The sequence below is a fragment of the Coccinella septempunctata genome, chromosome 1 (assembly GCF_907165205.1).
Source record: "Coccinella septempunctata chromosome 1, icCocSept1.1, whole genome shotgun sequence".
NCBI classification, from domain to species: Eukaryota; Metazoa; Arthropoda; class Insecta; order Coleoptera; family Coccinellidae; genus Coccinella; species Coccinella septempunctata.
Genome location: NC_058189.1, coordinates 47,991,588 through 48,013,921, shown reverse-complemented (window position 1 = coordinate 48,013,921; position 22,334 = coordinate 47,991,588). Strand labels below are relative to the sequence as shown.

At 35.4% G+C, this 22,334-nt stretch overlaps 1 protein-coding gene and 1 long non-coding RNA gene across 4 annotated transcripts in view; one reads left to right on the top strand and one right to left on the bottom strand.

Moving 5' to 3' along the window:
- Positions 1 to 22,334, top strand: part of LOC123322642 (cyclin-dependent kinase 14) — a 204,272-nt gene that overhangs the window by 176,506 nt on the left and 5,432 nt on the right. For all 3 annotated transcript variants that reach the window (XM_044910601.1, XM_044910603.1, XM_044910602.1), the window contains exons 3-7: positions 3,063 to 3,191; positions 16,297 to 16,493; positions 17,115 to 17,206; positions 17,783 to 17,957; positions 21,641 to 22,042. In XM_044910601.1, coding sequence (XP_044766536.1) covers positions 3,063 to 3,191; positions 16,297 to 16,493; positions 17,115 to 17,206; positions 17,783 to 17,957; positions 21,641 to 22,042 — 995 coding nt within the window. The remainder of the gene's footprint in view (positions 1 to 3,062; positions 3,192 to 16,296; positions 16,494 to 17,114; positions 17,207 to 17,782; positions 17,958 to 21,640; positions 22,043 to 22,334) is intronic.
- Positions 5,600 to 6,064, bottom strand: LOC123322653. Its single transcript, XR_006539195.1, has 2 exons — positions 6,005 to 6,064; positions 5,600 to 5,687 (listed from the first exon to the last, which is right to left on the bottom strand). It is a non-coding gene; the product is annotated as an uncharacterized LOC123322653 (long non-coding RNA).

Below are 22,334 nucleotides of genomic sequence, written 5' to 3'. Positions count from 1 at the left end.
CGCCATTGGCTATACAAAGAATGAGGGAGAAATGTCAATATGAACCTTCCTTTTTCAATTTTCAAGAAATTCAACAAAGGATCGTGAAAACGTTTGTAATCCGTGTATTCATGAGGAATTATGTTCGTTATCCAGCATCATATCAATTATTGTCCCATCTCTTTAAATGAGAAAGGGCACATCAATTTGCGAGCGCATCCGATTTCGTCTGAATCAGTAGTTTCTGGTAGCAATTATAACTGCCAATTCCTTTCCTGAATAACCCCCAAGAAAATTCAATACCTCCTTCTCATTCATAATTGGGAAAGTAAGTACAAAAAACGCTCGATAAACTTACTCCATTCTCATAACAAATACTTGCGATATCAAACTGAAAGTAGCGTGTTATAAGTATACATTCGGACACGGTACCGTCAAACGGGGTGAAGTGGATCAAAAATCGAGGTTTTTTAGGAATAAGATTCAAAGTATTAGTGCGAACGGGCTGGCGTTCATAATACAGGGTGTTCCTAGATTGAACGTACAAACGAAAAGGGGAGATTCCTTAAGTGAGTTTAAGAAAAGAAAGTCCCATAAACATGGGGTCGTAAACGTTTCGTTTTCGAGAGACAGAGTGTTGAAGTTTGAATTTTTTTCAAGTTTTTTTTCTCATAGTATCTACACTTCACAAGATATTCAACTGAAATTTGGCATAGATATTACATTTTAGAGTTCTCACCACGTGACATGGCAATTTCGATAGAAGATCTACAGGGTGATATTTTTTCTGGAACACTGCCATCTGTTCTTCTGCAGAACTTTTTTTTGGTGAGCAACTGTTAATTTGAAAAAATGTAAAAAGAAGCTTTGTTCTTATACTAAACTCTTCGGTCTCTTGTAGTTTTGTCGTATCTACCAACGATTACAAACTGCCCTTCCTATCATAGTTACGAGAATTTCGAGAGAATCGTTCAAAATTTTTTTTCTCGAAATCGTTGTTAGATACGACAAAACTACAAGAGACCGAAAAGTTTAGTATAAGAACCAAGCTTATTTTTACATTGCTCACCAAAAAAAAGTTCTGCAGAAGAACAGGTGGCAGTGTTCCAGAAAAAATATCACCCTGTAGATCTTCTATCGAAATTGCCATGTCACGTGGTGAGAACTCTAAAATGTGATATCTATGCCAAGTTTCAGTTGAATATCTTGTGAAGTGAAGATACTATGAGAAAAAAACTTGAAAAAAATTCAAACTTCAACACTCTGTCTCTCGAAAACGAAACGTTTGCGACCCCATGTTTATGGGACTTTTTTTTCTTAAACTCACTTAAGGAATCTCCCCTTTTCGTTTGTACGTTCAATTTAGGAACACCCTGTATAGATTCTATGATCCTTTTGCTATCGATTGGCCTATTCACCAAAATTCTTGGCTACACAGTTTTTGAAATTTTTTTGGTTGAAGTGCGATCCACTTCACCCCGTACTTTGGGGTGATTTGGATCACATTTCAAAAATCAATGGCTATTCACTTTAACTATACGAGGGTGGAAGTAGATCAGATGAAATGAAAAAAAATCTATTTTGAGTCCTAAGACCAAAAGGTGCTGTGAAATCAGAACTAGAACCATTGAAAAATAAAAAAAATCTTTATTCTTTCTGTGTAAAACTAAACATGTTTTGTTTCGGAACAAAATACATAAATTTCTAACGAACATAAAAACAGTGTTTTGAATGAAGGCGCTGGGGGAGTGGGCAACTCCCCCCAAAGATACCAACAATTCAATTTTTTTTTAAGTACAAACATTGCACGACCGTTCGGTGTAACGCCCCCCCTCCCCCCCAACAAAATATTGGCTGTACCACTGAATGAAGGTATATGAATGTACTCTATACTCTAGTCAGTCTTCATATAGGTAGAGATTCAATTCTCTCTTTTTGGCTTCCAGAGTAAAGATGTGCCGGCCACGTGTAACTTGCTTCAGGTGGATTTTGGTGCCTTTTCACAAGAGCTATATCCTCTGCATGCGGATGTCCTAAAAGGGTATTTTTGCGATATGGGCCTATACGCAACATGGTCAAACATGACTAAATCATTGGTGATCGACTTCACCCCTCACTTTTGAGTGATGTAACAAATATTTTTTTCCTAAAGAACTGTGGTGGTACATTTGATTTCAAAATGGGGAATAGCATTCCAACTAAATTATACGTAACTTGTAAAAGTTTAGGTGAGCATAACTATCGTAGTTATTGCCTAATATATAATTGAAGTTGAACAATTGAAAAACTGTTCATTCGAGAGAGTACGAAACTTTTTTTTTGTGAGAAAACTAACCATCTAGAATTGTATCCAAGGCACGAGTTAGCAATCTTTGGAGGTAACAGTAGGCACAGAGTTTTTTTCGCGGCAATTTATGGTCTTGTCCATGAGTTACGAGATAAAATATTCGGGAAAACACGGTTGATCCACATCACCCCGCTATATCCACTTCACCCCGTTTGACGGTATCCCTTGAAGCCGAAAACGTCAAATTCATGTCTCTGCGAGTTTTCCTTTTTTCCTGATAAATGCATTGTGACAAGAACAAAGAATTAGAGATGAAGGATAGGTCGAGAATGCTTGGCGTTAGCTCTACAACGAATGTCCTTTCCAATTCAAGGAAAATGGAGATTTATTACGTGAGAAATTGTCCCTTCTGCTCAATTTCATCTTCCGGAAATAAAAAAAACTTGAGATTGAACCGTTCGAATAAATCCTCACAATCTACAAAAGAAGCGGAAGTAAAATGTTCGTTGAACCTTTTTAAATGAGACAAGTAGTCCAAGCTCGATAAATCCGCGTCTTTATTTGTACAGGATGACGGAAAATAAACATCCTTCATCTTCTGTACTCCAATCCTTGACCAAAGGTATTAGTTCAGAATATTGAATATGATTCGATGAATACATATTGCAAAACGACATCGGTACTGTAAACTACAATAAATCACCATTTGGGTGGGCTCAACAAATGAAGAATTCCTAATACTTTCTTGAGTACAGCATATTATTGCGTATCATCTGAGAATTCTCTTTTTTTGCAGCGATTTCGAAAGAAGAATCGGAAGAACATAATCATGCCAAACTTCCTTATAATGGTTACAGCGAAGAGTTCCTAGATCGCCTCGAACCAAATGGCAATATTCCTGCTGGAAAAGGTGATATTAGATATGGTAAGCATACTTTGATATTGAATTTAATGTTTATATATGGCGTTTCACGAGCAAACGGACAAATGAAAACCGTGAATACAGGGTGGTCCAGATCGTAACCAAGAAATTTTAACCACGTATTCTACATCAAAAATAAGCCCTAGTTTCTCATATAAACATATGTCGAGAAATGTTTCCTCTCCGAGATACGGGGTGTTAAAATTATAGAAAAAAAAATGTTTTTTATTGATAACTTTCACGCTGCTTGAAATATTTTCATGAAATTTGAGACATAGGTTTTGAGCGTCAAGGAGCACTTTTTGCATAATATCATTTCTTTCCTATTCTACCAGTGGCGTCCGTACTGCAGCGAGACTGAATATTTTCAGATAAAAAATGATACGCCACTGGTTTTTCCGACAATAAAAATTACTATTTAAATCCTTATTTAATTTGGAGCAAATTCGGTCTCTGGTCTTTTTGCTGTTGTACGAGGCACCGTTTCCGGTTAAAAAAATAAAACACATTCTCATGCATGAAGAAATCGCCCATCGTTTAACCAAAAATTGTTTATATAACAATTATTATTTTGATGTGCTCTACCTTCTGTCAAACAAAAATTCTCACCTTTGAAAACACCCTGTATATACCTAATTCACAGTTCACTTGAAAATTTGTAACGACATCGAACCACTTGACAGAGAAAAAGTTTAACTAACTTAATATGAGATTTATCATATGAAATCACAATAAAACATTACAGTTTCCTTTGAACTCAAATGATATTATGGTGATGAAAAAAAAATTAAAACGATTTTGTGGAATTCAACGTGGAGAAAGCTGCATGAAAAATCTACATTTTTTCCCTCCTAAACGTAGAACACGAAAAAGGTTGAACTAAGTATATTACATTAAGGCAAAAGTAGTTTTTCCCAAAATGAAGTGATGTGTATTCTTCTTACAATGAAAGAAAACCGGGTTCCTCGTAATGTTATTCATGAAATAATCAGGTTAGTGCTCGACTACTCCACCCCATATAATTATTCTGAATGCAATTAATCACTTAAGAAGACGAGGGATGTCTAAAATGCACCGAACGAGAGTTGTCCGATTTAAATTCGCATTTCATTAGTTTCGATTTATCGGGAAATTTACCTATGTCGACAGCCGGTCGATTTGAATTACGGTTATCAACTGTGCTACAGTCAATAACGATTCTTTACAAGGGGATAAACATAGACATATATACTGCATTCACATTTATTTTAGCAGTCGGTTGGCCATGAAATAATTTTCTCAAGTTTTTGTAACTAGAACGGAGTAAGGTTGGCACTCATGAAATGTCGTTAATGTCATAACGCCGTTGCCACAACTTATATCAATTAATATTACGAAAATGTCGAAAGTGATTGAAAAAAGAGACAGTGTTTCAGAAAGTGCTATTTAGAATTTAGGTCCACCATAGATTAATAAAACAGGAGATAGAGCATCTCGACAAAAACGCGTTCACGAAATACTGCCATAAATATGAATTTGGATATCTTGGGTGGGGGAACTGGACAGGGGCGGATTCAGAACTAGTCACACTGCGAATATTTCAGGTAGTCAGCAATAATTTTATATCGAATGGAAATATGTTTCAATGCAAAGATTTCGAGTATTTTTCTTATGACAACTAATCAAAGGGATGTAGAACTAATATGTAATACCAAAACAACTTATGTAAATAAAGAATTTATTTTGAATACAATGTTACCATACAGATTTTTTGAAATTTTATTCACTAAGCATAAACTGAAAACCAAAAATTACTTTCATGAAAAAAATTCCCTTTAGAATGGTTAATTCTCAAATCAATAGAAGTGGAAGCAGCTGAAGTTTATGGAATTTGTATAATGAGAATCTAATAAAGTTTGTTCATTGAAGAAATCCTCAAGTCTTCCGTACAGATTTTGCGGAATGAAACAGTAATGTAATACTGTAAACATGAACCAATGATTGTGAAATAGGAAATTATTTCTTATTGTATACAGTAACTCATAAAAGAATCCCTCAATTCTAGATGAAGCATCAATATTTTTTTTTACGGGCAGTTTTAAATTGAATTAAGTTATATTGCATATAAACTAAAGAGCAGTGTTTTTCAGCAACTCAAATACCTAGTTCAACAACCTGCTTCCCCTTTCAAATTTTTATACCACCCCGAAAGTGCTTTTTGGTGTTGAAGTGCATAATAATCAAGAGTTATTTTACGAAACTGTAAGCTCTAACTCAATAATAATGTAACTTTTAAGCAAATTGTTCGAGGACATTGCCAAATTTATGTATTTTATGCATGCAGCTGTCTTCGAAGAAATTTTTTATTAGGTATTTGCCTCGGCTTTCCAAGCTTTCATCTTGAATTTTTCTTTCCAATGAATTGGGAACTGCTTGTAGTACTGACGACTCACTGGTAATCTTAAATCGGTTTTTTGACGTCAATTAGCTGTTTTTTAATTTCTGTTCTCCGCTTGTCTTCTGCAACAATTTTTCAACTGAAGTTTTACTTCGAAATATGAGGTATCCTGATAACAGACATTTTCATTTAATAAATCATAAAAATAATGGGAATATCTGAGCTCTAATTGAATGGTCATTATTGTAATCATAATTACAGTAGTAGCATAATTTTTACATTGAAATACATTTTAGAAATAAAGGAAACTTTTTGATTTCCACAAAAAGTTCCAAACATGACCTCAGCTCATTTTTATGGATCTTCATTCCTAAGACGAGTTCTATTTGCCATAACAGTTTATAAGGAATTTTGTATACCTCCCTGGGTAGGTATGTACCTCACTTGTTTTATCCTTGAACTTCAAGAAGCTTTCATTTCTGCAAATCCTGAACTGGCATTCGTGTTTCTTGATATTGTTCCCATTTTCCTTCAATTTTCCTCAAAAACTCCAGTACTGATAACAGGTTTGGCACAGTAGTGGCTATAATTACAACATTATTGAAGCAATTAAAATCTCGTTCTACTGTTCATCTCGAAACCAGGAAGAATGTTTATACAAAAAAGCATGATATAATAAGAAAAAGAGAATCTACTATAAATTTCAAGTTCAGAAGTATTCAGAAATCACTTGCAAAATTCCAAAGAAAGTGATAATCAGACAATAAAGCGAGTTAAATAAGTGGTAAACTACCTATCTTACCTCACTCGGGATGGCATCTGCTTTCAAATTTACGGTAAAAGTCGATTACTCTCATTATACTAAAGTCTGGAGTATAAATTACAAGAGAAGTGTAAATTGTTTTCAAGACCCAGTGCAACTCTCCACTGCCTTCGTCTGGTTTCATTTCTGGGAAATCTAAAATTGAAATCAATTATTTGATTGTATAAACTCAACATTTCAATCCCATCATTAGATGGGATTCAAACAAAATACGACCCTGGCGTCCCCTAACTCCCTCCCCTGATTTCATAAAGTCGTGAACTCAAACAAGAATAAAATATCAAAAACTTACCAGAATAAATAAATCGCTTTCCTCTTTCGTGTATAAATTGCACTTTTATTTCGAACACACGTTTTTACGGCACATCGCTGCTCATTTTCCAAAATATTATGACGTGAATGATTGAAATAATATTTTGACAATTACAAATACACACGCCGTCTTAGAAATTTTAGAAGCGACCTGGAGGGGAAAACAAGCGAAAATTCATTTCATTGGTGGTTATTGGGAGTGGGAATAATTTGAAAAATGAACAGTCTGGAAAATAGCTTATGATCCATCTATTTAATCTATGAGGTCCACTCATTCAAATAGCCTGATATCCTAAAATCCACAATACGTCAGACGGTAGCGAACATATTCAATGTAAGAGAATTTATATAATGTTTCATCTGAATCTAAACGACTTATATTTCAGCTGAATATTTCCACGATCAGAAAGATTGTGAATGAAGAGGATGACAAAGAATTTCCTTCTATTGGGAGACCCAAAAAAGTGGTGGCATTTGAGAATTTTATGTTTGAGTGAATTAATGCGAAAAGTTTACTACAGGATTTTCGATGAATGTCATCGTAGAATAAGTTCTCGAAAATTGATTTTTCTATTTTGCATTTGACTTGTCCTATACATTGTAAATGTCTTAAGGTACCAATGAATACCTAATTATTATTATTATATCAATGCATTAAGATGAACATCCACAAATACGCGCCAGTTGTCCTCCTAATTGTTCATTCATGTGAAATTTTTGTTCAAAGGTGAAGTTCATCTTGATTGAAACTTCCTTTAATTCCTTTTACTTATGTTGATGCAAGATTATTTTTGTTGAAGAATTTAACATTCTTGTAATTATCTGACAATTCCTTCGGGAGATACTCATTCTCAACCACTGCAACATATGCATTTCATCTTCGGGTTAATATTGTTGAAATCTACAACTGATGTAAAGTATTCAAACTTTAGCCAAAGAAGATAACGAACATTAACTCTCCTCAAGCTCGTGCATATTATGATATATTATAATGATCTCTTGTATTTTCCATGCAAATAACTGGATTCGCTTTGCCTTCATTCAGTTTGTATAAACTTCAATTATGTTCGTCACATATTTTCCGAAAAGATTCGACATTGTGATAAAATACGAAATAGCAGAAACTTTTACGTAGAACGGGCAACATAGCGTTGATTTAAAACTCAAAAATGTTTTGACAAGCTTCATAACCCAACATTTTCGTACTATACAGAGTGAAATGTGTCAAATTTCCATGGCCAACCGACTGCTAAAATAAAAGTGAATAGAGTATAGGCATGGACTGTGCCTTCCCTTTATATCTATACTCCATCACTTTTATTTTAGCACTCGGTTGGCCATGGAAATTTGACACATTTCACTCTGTATAGTACGAAAATGTGGGGTTATGAAGCTTGTCAAAACATTTTTGGGTTTTAAATCAACGCTATGTTGCCCGTTCTACGTAAACGTTTCTGTTATTACGTATTTTATCACAATCTCGAATCTCTTCGGAAAATATGAAGTCTAAAGTTTGAATACGTTACATCAGTTGTATAGTTCAAAAATATTAACCCGAAGATGTAATGCAAATGACGCAGTGGTTGGGAATGGGTATCTCCCGAAGGAATTAACAGATAATTACAAGAATGTTGAATTCTTCAACAAAAAATATCTTGCATCAATATAAGTAAAAGGAATTAAGGGAAGTTTCAAGTCAAGATGAACTTCACCTTTGAACAAAAATTTCACATGAATAAACAATTACCAGGACAACTGGCGCGTATTTGTGGCTGTTCATCTTAATATTATACATTAATATAATAATAATAATTAGGTATTTATTGGTACCTTAAGACATTTACAATGTATAGGACAAGTCAAATGAAAAATAGAAAAATCAATTTTCGGGAACTTATTCTACAATAACATTCATCGAAAATCCTGTAGTAAACTTTTCGCATTAATTCACTCAAACATAAAATTCTCAAATGCCACCACTTTTTTGGGTCTCCCAATAGAAGGAAATTCCTTGTCATCCTCTTCATTCACAATCTTTCTGATCGTGGAAATATTCAGCTGAAATATAAGTCGTTCAGATTCAGATGAAACATTATATAAATTCTCTTACATTGAATATGTTCGCTGACGTCTTGTCAGACGTATTGTGGATTTTAGAATATCAGGGTATAACTATTTGAATGAGCGGACCCGAATTCTAAATAGCCCTTCCTGAAACCCTGTCTCTTTTTTCAATCACTTTCGGCATTTTCGTAATAAAAATTGATATTAGTTGTGGCAACGGCGCTATGACATTAACGACATTTCATGAGTGCCAACCTTACTCCGTTCTAGTTACAAAAACTTGAGAAAATGATTTCATGGCCAACCGACTGATAAAATAAATGTGAATGGAGTATATGCATGAAATACGGTCAAAAAAAGTTACAGAGAGAAACGCACGTTGGGCATGCAGTTGTCTTTTTCTAGAATTTTGATTGGTCCACACTCACCTCTATGTGAACAAAAAAGAGACAGGTAAATGTCCGACGATCATTTCTCTCTGTCTATAAAAAAGACATTTTCATGCTGACATTGCTCAGTCCATGTCTCGGGGATAAATAACAATATACATAAGTTTCATGATTCAAAATCAATTTTAAATAAGACCTTTCTTCAGAAGCCATCCTACTTTTGTAGCTGAAATCCAATCAGTTATCCTTGATTAAATTCGGAAATCTCTTTGGACAATGACCATTAATTACATCTTGCATTATGGCCATAATTCACTTCCACACCCTTCCCATACAGCTGATCAAATATGACCCAATTACGATGGGGGAGGTTTTATCAAATTCCTCCTCGGGTTACAAAGACAGCAAACATCGTTTATCTACTTGGTATCATGTAGCACACTGAGACCCAGGTAGTAGGGCATCACGATAATTAAACAAGATGTAGGGTGGAAAAATGGCGGCCCTTATGATTAATGAAGATCCAGAGGTATTTGTATCGTAGTGAAATAACAGTAAATTTATTGCGAGAAGGGAATCCGTAAGCTCGGATGTAATGCTTCATTTATGAGTGTAAGTTTATCGCCCCCTGCAGATTGGATGTTGTACTCAGTCATACGAAAGATGTTTACGTGTCAGATGAAGCCCTGGAAGTGGTGGTGCTCTAAGCCATTACCTTTCAGTATCTTGAATGGAAATTTCGCTCACTCCTACAGCTAGATCAACCGGAAGCCTTTTAACACGGGAAAAACATGGATATAAAACTCAAATTTCGGTTTATTAGTTTCAATGAATTACCTTTCGGTTCGAACAAGTTTTCCCACAAGGAAAAATGGTTCTACTCTACAGGGTGAGTCTTTGACTCGAACATACAGTGCGCAAAAAAATTAACGCACATTATGGAAATCTCAAATTTATTCTACAACTGAAGGTGTTCTCAATGATTATTATTTTTATCAGAATTATGCATGCATATGTTATCCACTTTCAACGGTTTTCCTCAATACAGATGTTTTTTCCCAGCAGGAATAAAAAAAGATGATATTATCAGATTTTGAATGTATTGGCTCCATTCTAAAATCAGTTGTTCTCGATCAATTCTAGTGATCAATAGTTTTTCTTTCGTTTGATTTTCTACACTCGATCGCTATGCAACGCGAAACACGCAATTTGACCCAAGAGGAATGTGCCCAAGCGGTAGTTTTGCGAGAAGAAGGGTGGACATACACAAGAATTGCAGAAAGGTTTGGAGTTTCCCATACAAGTGTGTCCAGAATGTTGCAGCGATTCAGGGAGACAGGTATGAATGTCCGAAGACCAGGACAGGGTAGACCACGGGTAACAACTGCCATTCAAGAACGTTACTTGAGAGTTTCTTCGTTGAGACAACGGTTTGCAACCGCTCGCCTCCTTCAAATTCAGCTTAAGCAAACTCATGAGGTGCAAATTAGCACTCAGACAATAAGAAATCGCCTTAGAGAATATGATTTAAGGCCTCGTGTCGCGGCAAGAGGCCCAGCTCTTACCCCAGCCCATCGAAGGGCGCGTTTGGATTTTGCGAGAGAGCATATCCATTGGGAAGAGGCCGATTGGGAAAGAGTTCTCTTCACAGATGAGTCTAGATTCTGTCTCTACCATTGTGATCGACGTTCCCTTGTATACAGACGTCCACATGAAAGATATGCTCAGTGCAATTTCCTGAATACTACTGGTTTCGGGGGAGGATCGATTATAGTATGAGGTGGAATATCTTTGACTACTCGCACAGACCTAGTGGTCGTTGATAATGGAGCTATGAATGCTGATGAGTATATAAGGAACATTCTTGAAGAGCATGTAGTGCCATACATTGATGAAAATTTCATTTTTATGGACGATAATGCCAGACCCCATCGTGCGCGCATCGTTCAGGAGTACCTTGAAGAGGTTGAAGTCTCTCTCGAATGGAATGGCCAGCAAGAAGTCCAGATCTCAATCCGATTGAGCAGGTTTGGGACAACCTCAATAGAAGGCTGAGAAGTTCAGAAAATCATCCAGCTACTCTTAATGACTTAGGAATCCAACTCGGAGAAATCTGGGAAGGATTAGATCAGAACATTTTAAGATCACTCATTTTGAGTATGAACCGTCGTTGCCGAGCTGTAATTAACGCAAGGGGTGGAAATACCAAGTATTAAATCACTTATCAGCATTTCAGTATTTTGAAAATTGTTCATTTCTCTTCTTTCACATAAGATTCGGTGAAATCCTGAATTTTTCTTCCATTTAATGTGTCTTTTTTCTTTCAAAACCTTCCCGAGAGAACATAAAAAATAAGTTATGAAGTCAATGTAGAGTTAACTTTCATTAAAATTGAGATTTTCAGAATGTGCGTTAATTTTTTTTCGCAGGGTATATTTCAACACTAGATTCTTTAGTTCAAAAGAAACACTTTTTTTCTTTACCATTTTTTCCGAATCGGCTCAGATTAAAAAACCATAAAAAAATATTATTTTTGTTTCTCACAAACGGTTTTATCGAATGAAATCAATTTCGGAATATAGTTTTTCATTAATTTGATAAATCTTTCTCGAACACAAGATATCACCCACGTATTCTAGTTTTCTCATTATGACCATTACGTACCATAAAAATACCAAAAATTCAAAGAACTCAACTCTAGAAACTAAGTTGTACGCCATCTAATGAATAGTTGAACGTTTTGTAAAATAAAAGTATTCTTCGAATTTTCTCGTATAATGCGCCTTTTTCGAGTAATTTGATGTTCAAAAATTATAAAGTATCTGTGAAATTTGAAAAATTGGGTGCTTTGGCTGAATACAACTCTGTTTAAAAGATCCATAGAGGTGTTGTCTCACAGATTTAGCTAGTTATGCTGGAGGAATTTTTGTTTTTTCAGGGGTGGCACAGCTCATTATGAAAAATGGTATAGGAAAAAAGTGTTTCTTTTGACCTCAAGAATCTACAGTGAAAATATCTGTACGAGTTAAAGTCTCTCACCCTGTATATTGTTTCATGTTTTGATGAAACTTTCAAAAAATTGCGACATTGCACATATCGAAGATTTCCATCGTCATAATTGATTGAAAGGATATCCTTACGATTCAATTGGAATGTTTTCAAAACTATTATATCATAGATAAACAAAATTGCGCTATACCCTGAGGTATATTGCACTTCTATTGTTCGTTTTGAATCACCTTTCACACCAGCCTAGTTTTATATGTAATTTTGAACCGTAATTCACGAGTTTAACAATATCGCATTGTGTTACTTCATTTAGTAGCTTCCTCGTTGGTAATGCAGTACACGATACTCCGTTATACCACTTGAGACGTGTCAATTTCTTCAGCTATTCAATATACCTCCTTAAATTTCTTCTGTGAAAGTCCTTAGAATATTTTAGAAGGAACGTGCCTTATATCATATTAATTCAATACCTGTAATTTCTGTTGTATTCAGTAATTTTTGTTTCTACTTCTTCAAGTATTTCGAATAATGTCTAATGTTGAAGCCAAAAAATTTTTTTAGTATACTGGGTGGTGACAAATTAGATTCTCAGCAATACCAAATTATAGTAGATCGAAAGTGATATAAAAAAGTCCACTTTGGAAATAAGAAGAAAATCAGGACAATAAACCTATTTGTCATATGACTTCATTTGACAGCAGCTTACTTGATTTTTTTTAATTAATGATGACCTCTCTGTGAATTCATAGGAAAAGAGTCTGAGCAGTATTTGATTTTTTTGTGATCAGACTAAAAACTTTATGATAAAAAGTGAAGACTTTAAAAAGTTGCAGATTGAGTCATTTCAAATCAAATTTTTAAATAGAAAAATATAGGCGCATCAAAAAGTTCTGATGCAAAATTTTATATGGGTTGTTTTTTTCAGCCCCTTGTGATTACTTTTTAGGATAACATGAGTTATCTGCTGAATTTCATTTTTCTAAATTCTTCCAGAGTGGATATATTGATCAAAAACATTTTTTACCTAATTTTAAAGGGCTGTAACTTAAAAGGAAAAAGAGTGTTGAACCAAAAGTTATATGAAAGATCCCCCTTTAATTTTTGCTAAAGAATCACCCATTGAAATCGTTCGCATCAGTTAGGAAACACCCTGTATTTCCGATAAGTCTAGATGTCTAGAAAAAAAGCGATAACAGAAATTGAGAAACACCTTGTTCTACTTGCCATGGCGTGAGTTTATTGTCATGAAACGAAATTTTTATCTGGTGTAGTTTGGAAGAATGTGGTGAGCTCGGTGGTGAGCATCAACAACATCACCACCTTCTACATAATCTACATAGTAGTAGAAACTGAAAAGAGAGGCTAGATTCTTTATGGTTCCATGCGAAATTCATAATTTATAAATCAGACACTAATTGAAAAATTATGAAGATAATATTCAGAAAAAATCACTATCTATAAATTTTGTAACTTCATTTAATATTTACCCGTACGTTCGCCAAGCTGAGTGAATATTTGGAACAAGAAAAGATGAGAGTGAAAATATACTTCAGAGAATAGGCCAATTCCAACTGCAGCTAAATATATTTTCTCCAGAATAAAAATATGCAGATAACTCTTCTCAAATGGAAAATAAGTTTGTCTTCTGACAAAAATGTTGACACATGATAAATATCTGAGTGACATTGTGATGTTTCATTTCTTCAAGCATTTCTCTCGATATGACTTTGAGGAAAATAATTTCACGGTGTTTTTCCATGAATATTTATTGCTCAGTAAGTTATACCTAAGTGTAGATTTTTCTCCCAGACGAATGAATGTCCAAATATAGGGCTCAAAATAGATATGTATAATATATCGAATCTTCAATCTGTGCCTGTTGTGTTGTATCAACTCTTTGCCAAAACAACGCTACACTTTAGGACAAAACTGCGAATGGCATCAGTCGATTTCGAAACTTTGAGCTCTAAAAAAATCTGTTTAGCATGAAATTGTTCCGAATCGAGGATATTATTTTCAAACATCTATCAGGAAAAGGCATGTATGGGTAAAGTATAAAGTAATAAGGTTTCTTTACTGTTTCTGATTTGAGTTTGTTTTACAATTCATGAGTTTGATCATTTCGGAAATAATGAACTGTAAGGAAATTTTCTACTAGTCATATTATCATCTTTTGAAGCAGGGCAGTTTGACGCTCAAGGAAAATCGAAAATATAATATTTAATTACATATTGAATCGATGACTTAAATTTATCAAAATCTGGATAGAGCTATGTCCTGACCAGCTCTGCGATGGTTTTGTTTTCTATTCATTGAGTCTACTTGTTTTTTTTTTTCCCAAAAAATTTAGTCCAACATTTCGATGTACCTAATTGCTTCAATCTATTTTTTTAATTTTTTGCCTTAAAACGGCGGTAATACTACAATACTACAATTGTATTTATAACTTCGAACTTAGAATTGACAGAACATTCCGGAAATTTGAAAATTTCTTTTTTAACTATATTTGAAATTTCGGGAAAACCGAATGTTGAAAGGAAAAAATTTCAGGAATTGTCTCTATACCATTAAATTTTAAAAAGCACTGAAATAAGCGAATTTAATTTTTTTCTGAAAAACTGTTTTACCGCTTCCACAATAACTTCATGACAATTTTCGACAGTTTTTTCGACAGAATATTTGTAAATAGTGTCATAATGAGACGGCTCCACTAAAAATTGTTGATGAAAGAAACCGAAAAAAAAAATGGTCGTCACTTTTTTTTCTTAGATTATGTTTCCATTGTAGTTCGATGATGAAAGTTTTGTCACCACAGTTTGTATTTGCCTCAGGTTTTTCGAAAGGTACTTCAAAGCTGTCGAGGAGGAAGCATTATTTTGCTTGAACAAATAATTTCTTGAATGCTCAAAAATAGAAATAATGAGTCATTGGCGTTATAGTCCACAATGTACAGGGTGAGCAAAATTGGTGATACCTGAACTAAAACTTTTTAACCAAACGAGATAGAGGAAAATGAATATACCATTCATGTTGTCTTTTTTCGAGAAACTAATAATGCCATCAACTGCATTCCTCTATCTTCTTTTGTTTTTGAGTTAAAGGCCAAAATTTAAATTTGGACGATTTCAACTTTGGTCATTATCTCCGTTTCTGTTTGTGCTAGGATGTTGAAATGAAGACACTTTTGTGATAGCAATCCAGTGGCGTACTATGATTTCTTCCTACAGGTTCATTTGCTGAGCCATAACATAAAGTTGTGTTTTTTCTTATGAAAACAGTAGTTTAAAATGACTTAGAAAGAATCGCCATTTTTTACCGTTTCAGAAATATATTATACTTCACCCTCAGTCTTTCTAAGTCATTTTAAACTACAGTTTTCATAAGAAAAAATAAATCTCTATGCTATAGCTCAGCAAATATACCTGTTGGAAAAAATTATAGTACGACACTGGATTGCTATCGAAAAAGTGTCTGTAAAATGTTTTCATCTCAACATCCTAGCTTAAACAGAAACGGAGATAATGACCAAAGTTGAAATTTTAATTTTGACCTATAACTCGAAAACAAAAGAAGATAGAGTAATGCAGTTGATGGCATTATTAGTTTCTCGAAAAAAGACGACCGTAATGTGCCATGCATTTTCCTCTATCTCGTTGGGTTCAAAAAGTTATAATTCAGGTATCACCATTTTTGCCCACCCCGTACACAACGACTTCTTATTTCCAGAAGAAGAAGCGATTGATCCGTTTAAAGTTTGAATAAACAATTGACATCCAAAAAGTTTTCAAGAATGGTTGTCGCATGTGCAAAAATGTAAAGACTAATAGGAAGGAGAAAAATTAGAAATAAATGTTTTCATGACAAATTGTATTTTACATTTTACTTCACTTCGGGAAAGAGAAATCTTTTTATATAAATTATAATGATGAAAGTTATTGACTGAAGTATAAAAAGAATTTAACGCGAGTTGAGCTACGAAACAAGTTGATGAATAAAAAAAATATGATGAAGATTTGGTAATCTCGTGCTCTGAAGAAGCAGAGAATTTCCCTGCGAAACGTCACTAAAAAAGAATGTTTACTTTCATTTTTTTTTGTATGAGTTGTTTGTAACCATCGTGTATTTTTGTTTCAGAATGGAATAGTGTGAATCATGACAGGGTGAAAAGACAGCTATCTGTATCGTCCGATAGTAAACTACTAGATGATGACATTAGGGAAGAAGCAAAAGTGATACTTCGACCGAAAAGACCGCCCAGGCCGAAGTCCGAAGTTTTGCTCAATGAACAGGGTTCAGAGCATCGGAGGACGAAACGGTTTTCTGCCTTTGGGGTAAGGCCTACCTTTTCTAAATTATCACAGAAATATTTTAGGCATAATATATTCTCGTAATTGAAAACCGCGTGTTTAAGATGTGATAAAAGTAATTTTCATCAAGTATCAGCGACATCTGTTCAAAAATACGAAGTAGTGTGATACAACATCTATAAATTGTACAACGGGATTCCTTATGAGTTTAAACAATTTAAACATAGTAAATTCAAAAATAAAATCGAAGAATACTTGCTCAGTGGTTCGATATAACTCTATTCAGTTTCCGAGGAGGCAAGGAAAAGAATAATGTTTTTTTTTTCTGTTTTATTTTTTGCTGTATTGTTGTTCTTATGTTCATTATTATCTGAGATGGATTGCACACTGAATTTTTTTTTCATGTAAGAACAAGGGTTAAGTGGCAGAACACCTTTGGGTGAACTTCCCCTTGAGATTTCTGTTAAAGAAATAAACGCCTTATTTATTTATTTATAAAAATCCGAGATCTGATAATTTTTTGCAACAATTCAGATTTCATTCTGATTCTCTATAACTGATCGAAAAATTATTATTTCAAATAATTGCTGGATTCCTCATAAAGACTGTTCTCGATTCAAACCTAGTTATGCATTTCATTTTCAGGGAGATTCGCCTTTCGGGAAAACAGAAGCCTATATTAAATTAGAACAATTAGGAGAAGGATCTTATGCAACAGTGTACAAAGGATTTAGCAAGTAAGTATAGATGTCGTTCACAATAACGGCCCATATTCTGAATTAATTTTCATATTTCGGCAAGAGTCCAACCACGGGATTGATCGGGGAATCAACGCTTGATTGACGAATAGACATCAATTTTTTTTCAATCGATAATTCAGTCATGATCATTCAGAATATCATTTTAACATCAAATTATGATGTTCGTAAGTCTACTTCTTCGATATATTCAGAAATCAAAAGGTTGCAATGATTTCGTTTGAGAAATCGAGTGACTGTCAAATCGCACAATCAAAGATTTATGAAACCCGCTGTAAATGTGATTCGTGTTTTTTACCGAAAATGATTGCATTTGCTCAGGAAGTTTACAATATTTAGAATATTTGTTGTTGTATTTGAATAATGCTTGGCGAATACTGTACTACGAAATATGTATATAATATGTGGAAACATTTGAATCCAGATAATTATTGTCTACTATAAATTATCTATGGAACCTGAAGGTAACGATAATAGGTATTATTTCCATTTGTGGAATTTTCTGGCTCAGATTGAAACTTTCCTATGACGACATTGAACATAATTTCGTTTCAGTTTACAGAACCAAGTAGTAGCTCTTAAAGAAATTAGACTGCAAGAAGAGGAGGGCGCGCCCTTCACGGCGATACGAGAGGCATCGCTGCTGAAAGAACTGAAACATGCCAATATAGTTACTTTACATGATATTGTTCACACCCGGACCACACTAACCTTTGTGTTCGAATATGTCGTAAGTACTACTTCTTTTTACTGGGTATCTTAAAATATTTTTCCGCCGACCTCTTAATAATAGCACTATTTAACGTACACGAAATTAGCTTTTAATACACCCTTTTATTGGTTAATTTCCTATTAATGCATTATTGTCATAGCTAATCGAACAGCAGCTTCCCAAATAATTATTTTATTTGTATGTAGCATTGATTTACGTAGTACCTGGCAGGTGAATTGAGAAGAAATGAATTGTGGAGGTTGCAGAAAAATTATGATGGTTAGAGAGTAATCAATATATCTATGTACTACAACTCCAGTTTCCACTAGCCCCTCACATTCTCTAACAGATATTATAGGGAACGATATCAATGTGATTTACTCAAAATGTCACAACTCGAATATATCCTCTATGAACTTCTCGAATTGTTCGATCGGCCGCATAAATATCAACATTCCGATATGAACATAGAAAATTTATAAGGTTATCTATGGTGTCAAATTTCACTAGGTATCGATAGAAAATTTTTGCAATCAAGAATTCACATTCAATTCAAAATGTGGTCGACATAAAAATCTTGTAATCAACTCGTTTATTAATTGAGCGATCAATGATCTCAATCATTAATAACCTAGTTGATTAAATATATAATATATAACTATTTCGTATCCGACATTCCTGTCAAACTTTTCGAATTAGTTTTATAAATTTTAGTAGATATTCACTGGTAGGCTGGGATCAGCCTGTTTCATAGAAAACTTGTGTTTAGATGTTTATTATTTTTTGGAATGACTCATGTACTAAAGTGTTCTGGTAGAATCGAAGCTTCATATCAGCTCTATATTTCCTACAAATTGTTAAGTTTTCCTGTGTTTTTATACTAAGTTCTTTATTGTATATAGAGTACAGAGAATTTAGGAGAGTTATTGAGGAACTGTTATTGGCAAATTGTTTTTATAGTGTTGGTGTTCTATACAGAAGTATTCTGTCTTAAAGAATGAATAAATTATGACTTTAGCCTTGCGGCTTTCACAATCCTCTCCAGAGGAAAATTCACTTATCCCAGATATCTCAGATATCAAAAGGATTAAGCTCTGTTGAAGCCCTTTCCAGGTTTTCGGGCTCGTGGTGGTGCTCGGGTCCGGGTCTTCTCGGCTCCCTGCTGCCGGTTCCTGCTCCACCCGCACTTTCTGTCGGAGCAGACGGTGTTCCTCTGAATTTCCCATGTACTTGCGTACAGTTCTCGCCGTTCCCAGCAGTACCGCCTTCTGCATGACTCTATAGATATTTTCGTCCAACTGAAGCTTCCTCAAGTTCTCTAGTAGTTTCTTCGGTATCAGGCCTGTAGATGATATGACAATAGGAATGGTCTTGATATCTTTCAGCTTCCACTGTCTCCTGGTTTGTTCCTCGAGATCTCTGTACTTTGAAATTTTTTCAGTGTGCCTATCTAGAAGATTGTTATTATTTGGAATCGCCACATCGATGAATAGTGCTCTGTCCTCATCCTTATTGGGCAATATGAGGACTGGTCTATTGTGGGTTATTTTCCGGTCTGTGAGAACCGTGCGATCCCAGTAGAGCTTGTGATGTTCATTTTCCAATACAGCATCCGGATGGTAATTGTAATAAGGAACCTTTTTCGAACTTAGAAGTTGGTGTTTTTTTGCCAATTCTTGGTGAAGAATCTTGGCAAAGGCATCATGTCTATTTTTGTACTCCGTGCCCGCGAACTTCAAACATCCCCCGGTGATGTGCTGGATAGTTCTATGTGTCGCACAACCATAACGACAGCTATCATCCGCCACTGAGGCATCCTTGGCGATATATTTCATGTACAGGTTGGGCAAATCAAACAGTGCAGTTTTGAAAGGCTATAAAAAAAAATATGCAACTTACAGGAATTAAATTTATTTAAATTTTTCGTTACATCATGCCATTTATTTTATCATGTTCTAAAAATTAAATCAGAAAGATGATGGCCTTCAGCAGCGATGCATTGATGGAGACGATTTCGGAAGTTTTCTGCCGCATTACGACACATTTCGGTATAGCACCAATTTCCTCCCTAATTCTTTCTTTTAGCTCTTCTAAAGTGTGAGGCCGATGTTTGAAAACCTTTTTCTTAAGGTAGATGAAAGTGAGCCTCGTCACTACTGAAAAATGTTGACCTCACATGGATCCGGTTCAACATTTCTTGTGAGCAATTCAATCGATTTTCATAGTCGAGTGGACTCAACTCCTGGACCATCATAATTTTGTAGGGGTGGAAGAATAAGTCTTCATGCAAAATCCTCCTTACTGAGCGGTTGGAAATGCCCAATGCAATTGAATGTTTCCGGGCAGAACGAGTAGGCGATCGCTCAATAGCTTCTCTCACTCTCGTCAAATTTTCCGGTGTTCTTGCCGTTTTAGGTCTTCCTGAACCCCTAGGTTTTAGTGTAGAACCAGTTGCTTCAAATGTACTCACCCAATTCGCGATTACATTACGGTGAGGGACGGTATCATGACGCGAAAGGTTAAAGTGGACCCGGAAAGCTCGCTGAGTTGCGATGAATGATCGACCATTTTCAAAAAACGTACGGACTGCGAAGCCCCGTTGTTCACCAGACCAAACCATGGTAATGACTAATAATGGCATGGCCTGCCCGACAACATGAAACTATCGTGATAGGATTATCCCCACCACACCGGAAGTACCAACCTTTCAAAACTGCACTGTTTGATTTGCCCCACCTTGTAGTTCTTTGTTGGAATCACCTGATCCTGGATGGCGAGCATGAAGCCCTCTGTCTCAGGAAACAACCTTCCGGAAGTCAACCAGTAGTTCGACGCAGATATGTCGACGTAATCATGATTGACCTCGTTCTGGTGCCTTCCATGCAAAGGTTTGCCAATCAGTTTCTGCATTTTACTTTCTGCAGAGTGTTCGACGGTTTCCAAGTGGTCCTACTGTAGCTTCAACGGTGTAGAAAACTTTGACACTTTAGTAGTTTTATGACGAGACCTTTCGTTTGCATAAAAAGTGTTGCACTTTTCTACACTCGATTTTACTATTCACTTGCTGATTGAATTTACACCAGTGTAGAGGAGGTGTAGTTTATCTAGATCCCTTTATGACTATGTGTAGATAAACTACACTTCCTCTACACTGGTGTAAATCAAATCGAGTATAGAAAAGTGCTACACTTTTTATGCAAACGAAAGGACCTTATATAAATTAATCACTTTGATTTCATAGCCGGTGCTTTGCCAAGTATTGTAAGGCAATCGAAAGGCAAAAATAGCGTTTCTGCACTTTTTCAAACAGACAATTATACATAAATAACAGTTTGAGCTGCCAATTATGTATACAATTATTTTGTATAATTGCGAGTTTGAACTGACAAAAATTATATTTTTTCTGCAAGTCTGCTCAACACTTTCATAGATATGTTTTCTTTATTAAGGAGGTATTAAATTGAGACGGTGCACGTGCATATGTTATAATCCATTATTCAAGAGATCATTGTGAAATCTGTTGAGAACTTGCCTTTAGTACTCGAATTCTTAAGAGTACTTTTCAAACTTGCTCATAATACTCATGAGTACTTCGACCAATTCTACCAGCGGTGTCGTAGGAAGTAATCACAAACGTTACAACACGAAACTAATGGAAATTTCGCACAAATTGAGCCTAAAAAAATTATTTTCTTTTTCAGCACACAGACCTCTCTCAATATCTGGAAAGGCACAGCGGCGGCCTCGACTCTCGGAACGTGAGACTCTTCCTCTTCCAGCTCCTCCGCGGCCTTTCCTTCTGCCACAAACGAAGGGTCCTTCATCGGGACGTCAAACCTCAAAACCTTCTAATCAGCGAGATCGGCGAGTTGAAGCTCGCAGATTTCGGTTTGGCGAGGGCGAAATCCGTGCCCAGCCACACGTACTCGCACGAGGTCGTCACGCTGTGGTACAGGCCGCCAGATGTCCTCCTCGGTAGCACGGAATACTCCACCTCCTTGGACATGTGGGGCGTTGGATGCATATTCGTGGAGATGATCACGGGAGTCGCCATATTTCCAGGGGTTAGGGATACATACGATCAACTTCATAAAATATTCAAGGTTGGTACTATCAAATTTTATATTCCCGGAAACTGAATAGTGTTTCCTTCTCTCCTGTACCTCCTAGAAACAAGGCAACGCATGTAAGAACTTGTCACTTGTTATCAAAGCGAGTGTAATTTAATGGTTAATCCGAGGGTTAGTCTCTCTATGAATCTACATTTATTACTTGAGGGTGAAACTACTGCTTGTGCCATTGATTGTGAAGAATGTCATGTCTCATTCGATGTGCTGCACAATGAAAGCTTATGAAGCTTTCTTATCGTATTCTTCAGCACTGGGCAGACCCATT